At 41.5% G+C, this 12261-nt stretch overlaps 1 protein-coding gene across 1 annotated transcript in view; it reads left to right on the forward strand.

The window, feature by feature from the left end:
- mdn1 (midasin AAA ATPase 1) overlaps window positions 1-12261 on the forward strand; it is a 67221-nt gene that overhangs the window by 26302 nt on the left and 28658 nt on the right. Inside the window, exons 29-47 of the mRNA XM_088089308.1 lie at window positions 497-635; window positions 1047-1179; window positions 1373-1503; window positions 2900-3038; window positions 3312-3426; window positions 4300-4560; window positions 5223-5420; window positions 5807-6015; window positions 6498-6620; window positions 6773-6970; window positions 8474-8581; window positions 8758-8946; window positions 9895-9984; window positions 10086-10349; window positions 10443-10707; window positions 10808-10967; window positions 11313-11429; window positions 11514-11722; window positions 11812-11960. Of these exons, the coding sequence (XP_087945434.1) occupies window positions 497-635; window positions 1047-1179; window positions 1373-1503; window positions 2900-3038; window positions 3312-3426; window positions 4300-4560; window positions 5223-5420; window positions 5807-6015; window positions 6498-6620; window positions 6773-6970; window positions 8474-8581; window positions 8758-8946; window positions 9895-9984; window positions 10086-10349; window positions 10443-10707; window positions 10808-10967; window positions 11313-11429; window positions 11514-11722; window positions 11812-11960 (3197 nt within the window). The remainder of the gene's footprint in view (window positions 1-496; window positions 636-1046; window positions 1180-1372; window positions 1504-2899; window positions 3039-3311; window positions 3427-4299; window positions 4561-5222; window positions 5421-5806; window positions 6016-6497; window positions 6621-6772; window positions 6971-8473; window positions 8582-8757; window positions 8947-9894; window positions 9985-10085; window positions 10350-10442; window positions 10708-10807; window positions 10968-11312; window positions 11430-11513; window positions 11723-11811; window positions 11961-12261) is intronic.

Genomic DNA, 12261 nt, shown 5'->3' on the forward strand with positions numbered 1-12261 from the left:
AAAAACAAACTACAAATGACAAAGAAATAACTTAAAACAAGTTTTGGTTTGATTTAGCAAGAAAAATTAACAAAGGCAAACTGGTAGATATAGAGAGCTTCAAGACAGTACTGCATATTGTACAGTTTTGCAGTTGAAACAGAGTACTGAAAATGACCAATTCTGAATCTGTGTATCTCTGTGAGGTAAGTGCAGGAGGGAAGGCACAGCCCACTATGAACTATGGAAGCCCAAAGAGAGCAGCAGAGGAAGTTAAAGAGAAAATCTTGATTTTCATTGTAAAAATTATCCTAAACCACAAAGTCACATTAATCCATAAGATTGATTTATCACCCAGCCCTAGGTAGAGGTTAAGATAATCATAAATGTCAATCGAGTATTGAGATAAATATGTAGAGAGATGACTATTACCACATGGTGTTCACAACATGTGCAGTACATTGTAGAAATAACATTTGAACACACCATCATGTTGGCTTGACTCTCTGATTCTCAGGTCCCTTCATTGACAGCATCGCTGGAGTCCCAGAGGAGTTTCGCCACGTGGTGTGGACACACGGCATGAGAAGACTAGCTGTGCTGGTAGGACGAGCGCTTCGATTCGGCGAGTCTGTCCTGCTTGTAGGAGACACTGGGTAAGAGTTAAATCTACCAGGCCTAATTCATTCTCTGTTCAGTCTGTAAAAGATCTTAGTGAAAAGTGTGTGGTGATTTTGATGGCTTCATCCTACACACCATAAGACTGTTGACCTCTTCAGCCTCATCACTTGACACTGTCACCATTAGGGTGTGTATGCATGCCTCATTTTTTGTGTCCTCAAATCCGTTGTTTTTAATGCAGACACACAGGAGGTGCACTCAAAAGTGAGAGCAATGCAGTCACAGCACGCTAGTGTTCCCAAGTGCATGTGTTTTAAGGTGTGATGGCTGTGTGACAAAGTGAACGGAACCGTATGAGTGTCTGATTTTTTTTTTGTTCGGGGTTAACTTGCTCCATGTGCAGTTAATTTGAACATGCTAACCTGTTTTTCCCGTTCCATCACCAGGTGTGGGAAAACTACAATCTGCCAGCTGTTTGCTGCTTTAGCTGGACAGAAGTTTTTCTCAGTCAACTGTCACCTACACATGGAGACATCTGACTTCCTGGGAGGCCTGCGGCCCGTCAGACACACTCATCAGGTACTGACGCCCCATCAGAGGAGATTTTAATGCAGTTCAACCTCGGAAAATAGAAATGACTATAAAATTTAAATGGAACCATTAGGTAAAAGCATTTTTATAAAACTAACTGTTTTGCAAAATGATTTAAAGAATTCTGAGCTTGTGACATCCTGTCCTTACTGTGTGTGTGTGTGTGTGTACACGTGTGTAGACTGATGGTGAGGACAGCAGGTTGTTTCAGTGGCATGACGGTCCCTTGGTGCTGGCCATGAAGGAGGGAGGAGTGTTTCTCATGGATGAGATTTCCCTAGCAGACGACTCAGTGCTGGAGAGACTCAACAGGTAAAAACACACACACACAAACAGGTTTTGGGGCCTCAAAATGCATCATGTGCATGTTTTCAGTAAAAGATGTTAGTCCCATTTCCACTGCAGAAACTCGGAGGTTGTTTTACGGGGTCTCGCCTGTTGGTTTGTGCCTCCATCGCAGGAACCGCCCCCATAGGACAGTTTTCGAGAATTTTTATTGGGGTAAAACAAGTCCCTGCCTAGGTGTAGGTAGTTCAGTGCAGCCCCCAAAAAACTGAAAGCGCCATATTTAATGCTGCATTCATGTGATGTCGCAGTAATCACAATATTGATGACATTCCCACTGTGAAAATTCACATCATTGTTTGGTCAATGGTAAGAAACTTAACTAATTCACGTATTGAATATCAGTTTTTAAAGATAGCGTCCCCCCTTCATATAATCCTTTGCTTTTAATAGGCAGATGTTTTCATGAATCAAATACATATCTTTAAAGTCGTTGTTTATCCGTTTCCCACTTTACAACCTCAAAGCACATAAACACAACAAAGTCGCAAGAATGACTTCCCAATTCAGAAACTCCAACCTTCCAACGTAACATTAATGCAGGATAAAACCTAGCAGGAGAAGAAGCGAGATGAATACATCGACTCCAGTCCTTCCGGGACCTTCACAGTGAGGACTGATTTATATAACAAACAGTGATGAGTGGGATTTGTCTCTCCGGTAAAAATACATACTTCTCTCAAATAAAAAAGCAGTTTTGGCTTCAAATTCTGTTGTTAAAAGTTGGACTGCTGTCTGTTCAAATTCCATGATATTTACTTTCAGTATCATTACGTCTGTGTGAGGCAGGAAAATATAAGATAGAATTTTGGGTTCTTGAGAATAAAACACATTTTGTAATTTTGTCTTGTCAACATTCAGAACGTATTTAAGGTTCTGCAGAGATGTCTAAAAAGGCAGACGGTAATCTATAGCTTGAGTTGGAGAAGAGCTCTATGTATGTAAGGGTGCATCATCTGCATAAAAGTAGATATAAATCTGTGTTGGAGTTATACTATTGTTTTAAGCGTGGACCTTGTGCCCCCGTCCCTGTTATTAAGATGGTTGTGACACCATCAGTACAGATTGCCTGTGTTCTATAAGACAAATAGGTATACATTGACATTTTTTCCATAAAAAACGCCACTAGATACATATTTTGTCCAACCACTCTCAAGATTTTAGTGGGCGGCTGAGTCTTTTACACTGTAACGACATGTAAAGTGCCACAAAGTGTACTTTTCCTATACTCGGTATCACATTTAGTATGGAACATTTTGTGCTCATATTCCACCTTGAGCCCCAAAATCAAACGTGAACAAGACACGCTGCCACATTTACAACCACATACTTGTGAATAACGGTGTGTTGTTTTTGCTGTCAGTGTTTTAGAGACAGAGAAGTCCCTCGTGCTGGCAGAGAAGGGTAGCGGGGACAATGACGACGTGGAGCTGATCAGAGCAGCTGCAGGTTTCCGTCTAGTTGCCACCATGAATCCTGGAGGAGACTTTGGCAAGAAGGAGGTAGGTACCAGGAAATCAAAGAATGTGGCCACTGTGCTGTCAATAGATGTTAGGATGATGGTTACAGTGCTCAAAAGTGACTTTTTTCTTTTTTTTTTTATTAAGGCTTTTATATTTGCTTATAATTGATTTTACTGAGTTTGAAGAGAGAATGTTTGTCTCAATGATTTTACATGGGTTTTTTTTAATATGTATGACTATGCTTTGACAGTAATAAAGCAGAAGTCTATGTCGACAGAGTGTGACTTTTGTGTTTGTGTGTTTTTCGGACAGCTTTCTCCTGCCCTCAGGAACCGTTTCACAGAGATCTGGTGTCCTCAGAGCAACAGCCGCGGCGACCTGGTTCAGATCATCCAACACAACCTGCGCTCAGGCCTCTCACTGGATGGTAAACTAGCCTGGAGATTAATGCTGAAACATGGTTTAGTTAAAGTCATTCTTGTCCTGATTGCAAACAGTTCACAAACATTTTTATTATACAGTAAATATATTATTTTTAAAGCAGTTTAACACACTTCACACCTCAGGTAACTTGTAATGCCATGATCATCAAAGCCATTATTACATACTCATGGCATCCTAAAAATACATAATTATTTTAATCATTTTTAATCATAATCATTTTATTTATAGAGCACCTTACACAATACTCAAAGACGCTAAATCAAATGAAGTCAGTAACACAATATGTGATAGATAATCAACATGTGACTAAATAGCAATCAGGGGTCAGGCAGCTGCTGGTCAAATCTGCCTTCTGATGCATTAAAAAAAAACACATAATACATCCAGTCCTATGCCAAAGTTCCTCTGCCCTCATTTAGGGCTAACAGCACTGATGGTGACACTACAGCGACTGTCTTAAGGTTAAAATTTTTGAAATTCATAACAATTTAGTCTTAACACTCGAAAAATGTGCAACTTTCACCAAAGCATAGGCCCATACGAGCAGAAATGCAGCTGCAAAAAGTTAACCCTAACCCTAACCCATTACTAAATGATTACTGTTCTAAACTATTACTATTCTAAAATTTGTCTTCAATTTCATTCTAGGTGTCATTAAAAAAGTCTTGAATCTAACTTGCCATAAGCTTAATAAATGCCATGAAGTACATCATCACACTGCAAACCTTAGTACTGTCACTGTATGCACTATAATTTAAAGCACTAAGAGTTAATGTGTAAAAACAAATGTGAAAACAGTGACCGATTGTGGAAAGTGTTACTGATAGTTTGGGGGTTTTTTTGGTCTCAAATGCAGGCGGCGACATCGCAGAGCTGATGCTGGACTTCATTGAGTGGCTGATCCGGCAGGACTTCGGCCGCCGCTGCATCCTGAGCGTCAGAGACATCCTTTCGTGGGTTAACTTCCTCAACGCTGTGTGCGAGCGTGACGAGGATGGCTTCATGACCATGGGAGCCATGGAAGACGAAGAGGAAGCTGAGTGGGACCTCAGACTGGACACTGTCACCGCCTTCATCCACGCCGCTTGTCTGGTTTACATTGATGGCATCGGCTCAGGTGAGCTGACTGCTCATTTTAAATCCCACTGAGAATTTGAATCCCGAAGGAGGTATTTAACCCTCAGGACCTGCTTTAATATTGCATGCATTCATACCGCTCTACACACAAAATGAGCTTTTCAAATTAAAGCTTTAAAAAACATTAAACATTATTATTATTTGCGACTTTTATTGTGTTTTTTTTCGGCAACATCAGTCCTAATCATAAATATCAAATATTCATTCATTCATTTTCAGAATTTTAACCCATTAAATGTCAGTTTTTTGACATGATGCTACAATGATTTTAGATGAAAAAAGACAAATTTTCAATATATTACATGAAATAATGACACCCAGAAATAATGCAATACATGTTTTTAGGCTTTGATGGCTGTGGGATCAAAAACTGCAGATTGAATGGGATTTCTATGGTGCATTTTTTGCACTTAACAGTTTGAATGTAACAATTTAGTTTCCACAGTGTATTTTTGACTTATTGTAGTAGCTGAGCTGGATTTTCCAAGATTAAACAAAAAATACACAATCTTGCTAAAATTTATGCCATATGCATTAACACAGCCAAAGTTTTTTAAAAAATTTAGAATGAAAAGTTTTTAAAATGCGCCAAATAGTCCCTAAGGTTTAAGAGATGTAATCTGAGCCTCCCCTTTCTTGCAGGAACTACAGTGGCGTGTGCAGACAGCGCTCTCCTGGCTCGCCGGCTGTGCCTTGGCTACCTGCAGCAGCGTCTGAGCAAGATGACGGAGCTTGATCAGGAGATGCTGGATGCTCTGAGAGTCTATGATAGCAGCCTGCTGCGGGAGCCGCAGTGGGGCGAAGACTTCTTTGGCATCGACCCCTTCTACATTGCTTTAGGTAGGAAGCTCCAAAGAGTTGGTGAACCAAGTCATAGTTTTGCAAGTCGTAAGTAAGTCTTAAATGTTTGCACTTAAGTGTCAAGTCAAGACAAGATAGTGCTTCAAGCCATAAATAAGTCATATAGTGCTCTTCACCAAATGTAATGCCATTCCATTAACAGCATTAATACATTACATTTTCAAAAATCATGAATGCTTTTAATTATGCATATTCATAAGTTAAAACAAGTTTGGAAATTTTGCCCATGAAAATGTCTGGGAAGTTTTTTTCAGCTCCATATCCCAACCTTATGATCACAAAGAAAAACTTGACTAAACCTACATGGAAATTAAGGCCCTCTTCTGTTTGAATCAGACGGCTCATTACTCCTCATGTCCACCCAGGTCCTCAGACTGAGAGCCGGAACCTGTCAGACTATGCCATCGCAGCGGGTACCACCGCAGTGAACGCCCAGAGGCTTCTGCGGGCGCTGAAGCTGCAGAGGCCTGTGCTGCTGGAGGGCTCACCTGGTGTTGGGAAGACCAGCCTGGTGGCAGCACTGGCAAAAGCTTCTGGGAACCATCTGGTCCGAATCAACCTGTCAGAACAAACAGTGAGTCTCTATACCAATAATAAACTTTTTTTTATATAGCACCTTTTCCACAAGAAATGCAGCCCAACATACTTTAAAACAAAGAAACTTCATGCGCCAAGTGATTCAGATAAAAAGACATTGAAGACATGATAAAATCTGCATGTAAACATAAGATAAGATCAGAATTGAATACATAGAATGCATCTTCACATGGATAAAACTCACTTGATATTACTAGTAAAAGTAAGATAAAAATAAGAATAAAAAATAGAATGCACAGAATGTGTAACATTAGACGGAAAATAAAACCCACTGGGATAATATGATAGAAATACATCTAAAAATAGAGAGTAAAAAAATGCATAAAATTAGGAAAATACAAGCAAAATGCAAAGCAGTTAAGTCAGCCTTTATATGAATAGTGCTCACAAACTCACTGCTGTGAATGAATTTGAAAAAAATACCAGGCTCTGATGCTGATGGCGTGTTCTCTCCGGCAGGATGTGACTGATCTGTTTGGAACAGATCTCCCTGTGGAGGGAGGAAAGGGAGGAGAGTTTGCATGGCGCGATGGCCCCTTGTTGGCTGCTTTGAAGGCGGGTCACTGGGTGGTGCTGGACGAGGTAAGGACCCCCATTCGCACAGTTTTTATCATGTTTTTTTGATGGCTTGGAGTCTGTTTTGTTAGCAAACCTTCATAAAATGACTAGTAATTGGACAGTGTTGATATAAAGTGTGATAATGAACTGACCTGGCTTGTTCCTGATGCTGGCAGCTGAACCTGGCCTCCCAGTCGGTGTTGGAGGGTCTGAACGCCTGCTTTGACCACCGAGCAGAAATCTATATTCCTGAACTGGGGATGAGCTTCCAGGTTCAGCAGGAGAAGACCAAGATCTTTGGCTGCCAAAACCCCTTCACTCAAGGTGGGGGGCGTAAGGGACTGCCCAAATCCTTCCTCAACAGATTTACTCAGGTAAGAAACAGCCAAAGTGATTATACTGATCTTTATATATACTTTACGATAAACAAAGTTTTGTGCTTATTCATGTTTTTGTTGCTTCTTTACTTAATTTAATTATTTTCTTCTCTTTTCATCTATTTAGGTATTTGTTAATTTAAAAAAGAGACATCGAAAAAATTTAATTTCAGAGTGCTTTATTTTGAAAGGGATTGGATATTTTCTTGGTTTATTTAACCCTTTGTTTCACCAGTGAAGATCTGCTAAAGTCAGAGATCTCTTTTGCAAGGGAGACGCAGCTGAGCCAAAATAAAACTAAAACGGATCATAATGCTAACAAAGCTCACATTAACTTCAGTAAAGACAGAGCCAATCACCAATGGAGTCATTTACAGTTAAACTAACAATAGTCTTTACAGTTAGTACATTTAAAAAAAAAAAAATTATATTAATAGTTTACAGTAAAACTTAACTTAATAGCGCTAGTTATTATTTGCTTTAACCACTAAACTCAACAGGCTTATATTTGGAGCAGGCATCTATATGGGATGGACTTTTAATTCCTTTAGTTTTTTAGTTTTACACATCCAAAGACCTTCTATAAAAATGAACTACATGGTAATCGAGCGTCAAAGTGAGACAGGACTTTATTTGCCAAAATTTGCAGCGATACTAAGTTAGTAAAAGGGACTGGGCGTCTAATTGGGACTGGGCTTATACTTGAAGTTTTACGGTTTTCTTTTTGTGGTGGTAGATGTTGTTAATCATGGTGGGCTGCCATAAAAAAGATACATGTGTGAGAAACCCCAAACAGTTTGCTGTGCCCTTTCCCATTGTAAGCTAAATATGTTTGGGCCTTGGACTGTCCATCAGACAAAAGAGCCATTTAAAGATGCTACCTTGGGCTGCGGGAAGTTGTGAGCAGTATTTCTGATTGTCTACTGACATTTTAACAACTAAACAGTAAATGGAAAAAACATTCTGCAGATTAATTGAAAATGAAATGATTTGTTAGTTCCAGCCTCAGAATTATACAATATGATAAATAATCACACTTTGCATTTAGTAATGTGGACAATCAAGATCAAAGATCAAGATGTCCCAGTGAGAGATTTTGGAAAAACTGCGACTGGCTAATTGGATGAGGATAAATGTATCAGCTTAATAAAAAGTTAGCACTTTCATTTTTATGATTGATGTTTTATTTGAGTTTTCAGAGAATGGTTGCAACCACAATAAACATTCAGCATGACACATACACAAAAAAACAAACAATGTAAAATGGAAGAGCTAGAAATAAGTAATAGTAAATGAAGCTAAATACAGGAAAAACAAAGCAAAACACACGCGCGCGCACACACACACACACACACACACACACACACACACACACACACACACACACACACATACACACACACACACACACACACACACACAAGGGGTACGTCCAGAATGGTGTTTAGTTAGCTAAAAAGTTAGCACTTTGATGAATCTGACTTCCTGCTGTGTTCTCAGGTGTTTGTGGACCAGCTCACGAGCAAAGACATGGAGTTCATAGGAGACTCCATTTTCTCCACCATTGATAAGGAGATCATCGCTAAAATGGTGGAGTTCAGTAACAGGGTGAGTTTCTCTTCCCTCACTCTCGTTAAACAGCTGAGTGAGAGACTCTGCTGTGCTAAATGAAGACACATACTGTTAGCAGGTCTAGCATCATGCAGTGCTTCACATGCTCTGTGTCCAAAGCTAAATTTTAGCTGTGTCCCACAGCTAAAATGTTGTTTTTTTTGCCTCCATAGTTGGTCCAGGAGGTGTGTGTAGAGCGGCGCTGGGGCCAGAAAGGAAGTCCATGGGAGTTCAACCTGCGCGACATGTTCCGCTGGTGTCAGCTGATGCAGGCTGACCAGTCACCAGGATTTTTCAACCCAGGCCAACATGTAGCCCTGGTGTACGCTGACAGGATGAGGACAGAGGCTGACAAGGCTCAGGTTCGTCATTTTTACCCATGGGTCCAAAAGAAACTTAATCCAGATATCAGTGAATTTAATCCGCTAATTTAATTGGGTTTTTTAACAGATCGTGTTTATTGTAGTATTAGGATAATTTCAGTAGGCTATTTGTCAGCCTGGACCCTATTTGTGCCTAAATGACTATTGGGAACCACAGTTTTTAAAATAAGCCCAGCATTGAGAGAAAGTGCTGTAGCAGAAAGACAGGCTGCAATGCAACTGAGGTGCATTTTATGTCCACTGAAAGTGTTTGTTTTTGTCACTGAAGAGTAAGGTCCTTTTTTTTTTTTTAAACCAGAATCCATAAAATCTGTCGCCTAAATTTACTCTTTATTTATGTGGAGTCTTGTGGGTTGAGCAGTGGCATTTCTGATCTAGGTAAATAAGAAGGATTTTTTTTCTTTAACAAAAAGGTCTGTCTCTGGAGGGATCCTCTCCATAATGTTGTCAGACACTTCTAATAACAATCTGTGCCTGTCAGCAGCAAAAACAGGTACTTTTTCTGAACATGCATTGAAAGAGCAGACTGCCCCAAGTGATTTTATTACATTTTGTTTTGCTGCTCTGGCTGCAGCATTCTTACTCAATACTGGACTCATTTCAAAAACCAGGGGAGCGCAATAGCTAACCTGGCAAAGCAAGTGCCTCATGTTCAAAGGCTATGTCCTTGCCGCAGCAGCCACGGGTTTGATCCCAACTCATGGCTCTTTGCTACATGTCATCCCCTCTCTCACCCCCTTTCATGCTAGAGCTGTCAAATTGTTGTTCCCATTAACCACTGAGACACAAAACACGTTGAAAAACAGTGTCCAGGTTGAAAAATACCAAAATTGCACTCAACAGACGTCCGTCTTATGTTCCGTTTTTTGTTGTTACTGACCTTTTTTTCCACTGTTGAGACTGTAAACCCCGTCCTATCCCGCACAGGTTCTGTCGGTGTTCAGGAAGGTGTTTGGGGAGGACTTTGAGCCTTACAGCGGCTCCAGAGAGTTCCACATCACTCCGCTCAACCTGCAGGTTTGTAAAATCAAACAAACCTCTCCCTGTTTTCCTGCAGTAGATGTTTTAACTGTACAAACAAAGTTAAGGATCTCTTCTAACATGGATTGTCCCTGTAGGTGGGCTTCTCCGTCCTGCAGCGCAGCGGAGGAGCCCCTGTGGCCCTGGACCCCCCTCTATCCATCACACACCAGGCGCTGCGGCCCCTGGAGTCCCTGATGAAATGTGTTGAGATGGGTTGGATGACCATACTAGTAGGCCCCACAGCCAGTGGAAAGACGAGCTTGGTGAGGCTGCTGGCTCTGCTGACAGGACACCGGCTCCGAGTCATGGCCATGAACAGCGCCATGGATACCACCGAGCTGCTGGGAGGCTTCGAGCAGGTAACCAGGAACGCAGGGTTCTTAGTTTGTCTCTTTCATCTTCTGGAAACATTAGACTGCATCACTCTGAGCTCTTTTATCTCTTTATTCCAGGTTGATATCATGCGGCCATGGCAACAAGTGCTGGAGAGCGTGGACTACATAGTCGCCATGGTAATAAGGCGCGGCCTGATGTCGCTGGACGTTGGCATCCAGGACACAGAGTTCCTGCTGCAGACGTGGGGTCTGTTCTGCCACTGGCTAAAGGAGGAAGGACTACAGAAAACTGGAGGGACCATCAACTCTGAGGCTCTGAACAAGCTGGAGGTCATCATCCTGCTGTTGCAGAAACTCAACACCAAGCTCAAAGTCTTCACTGGTAATGGACCAGTGCTGCCTGATTTATAATGGTTATTGCTGTTTATTGGTCTTGTAAGTATAAGAATGTGTGCTGAAACACGCTTCTGTTCGTCCTTCAGACATGTCCAAGCTGCAGATGGACTTCACACTGCTGAAGGAGCGTCTGGCTCAGCTGGAGGACGGCTGGACAAACGGAGGCTTCGAGTGGTTGGACGGGATGCTGGTCCAGGCCCTGCAGGCTGGCGACTGGCTGCTCATGGACAACGTCAACTTCTGCAAGTGAGGAAAAGTGCAGTGTTCTATTTGTGTTTGTGTGCTTTTTAATCTATTCATGAAGAAATCATTGTCTGCTTTTACTCTCTGCTGGGATTTGGAAATAGTAGTGACATCACTTGTCTTAGTTTTAAAGGTGAACGGTAATAAATTAAAATATTTGTAGTAAATTATAGAATAGTAATTATGATAGTAAATTATAGAAACAGTTTGAGATAACATTTTTAAATGAGAACTGGTAAGAGCTGTAGATGAAGAGAAATCTCAGGGCATAAACAAGTTAAGCCTAAAAAATCTTTTCCAAATTCAAAATATTAAGTGAAATGTGATGACCACGTGTTATGTTTTTAGTGCTTCTGTCCTGGATCGCCTCAATGCTCTGCTGGAGCCCGGTGGATCTCTCACCATCAACGAACGTGGCGTCATAGACGGAAAGACCCCCAAAATCAGCCCTCATCCTAACTTCAGGTAGTACACAGCATTGAAGTGATTTCACTTAGTATTAAAGTCACTGAAGAAGTTTGTGCTCAGCTGATATGTGCGGCCATGCAGGTTGTTCCTGACCATGGACCCTCTGCACGGCGAGCTCTCCAGAGCCATGAGGAACAGAGGGGTGGAGGTTTACATCCCAGGGGAACACGAGGGGGTCTGCTGGGACACACTGGACCTGAAGACTCTGCTTCACACTGCAGGGGTGACCGGGGACTGTGTGTGTGATTTGCTGATTGAAATTCACAAAAGCATCAAATCTGCCATTTGGGGTAAGCATAAGAATTATGAAAACAAATAGATATGCCTGCCTGTCAGTCCGTAAAGTTAATATAAAAACAATCTGTCTTGTATCTTTCAGATTCCCCTGCCTCATCAGTGGCTTCCCTCCTCCATGCTGCTGCCCTGCTGTCCTGCCAGCTGCAGCGAGGTGTAGATCTACCCAGCGCCCTGCAGCATGCCTGTGGAGAGGCCTACTCCCTCTGCCAGCGCACCACTGCCAGCCAAAAGGTATCAACACCCCCCTACCAATGCATTACTGACTGTAATATTTCTCCTGGTTCACCATCATTAATGTATGGCACCCTTTCACACCTGCTCACACTATTTTACAGATATTGGACATCGAAGGGTGATTTTGATAACTTGTTTTTGTGTCTTAATGACTTAATGGAAACAACAGTTTTTGAAACTGATTTCAGCTGTGAAGCAGGGCATGTTCCCACCATCAATTTACATAGACTAAAAGTGTTTGTTTTTGCCACTGAAAGGGCTAAAATTCTGTCTGACAGCATTATGGGAAGGATACCTA

Source organism: Plectropomus leopardus, chromosome 16 (genome assembly GCF_026936395.1).
Source record: "Plectropomus leopardus strain MGB_pleo_1.0 chromosome 16, ASM2693639v1, whole genome shotgun sequence".
NCBI lineage: Eukaryota > Metazoa > Chordata > Actinopteri > Perciformes > Serranidae > Plectropomus > Plectropomus leopardus.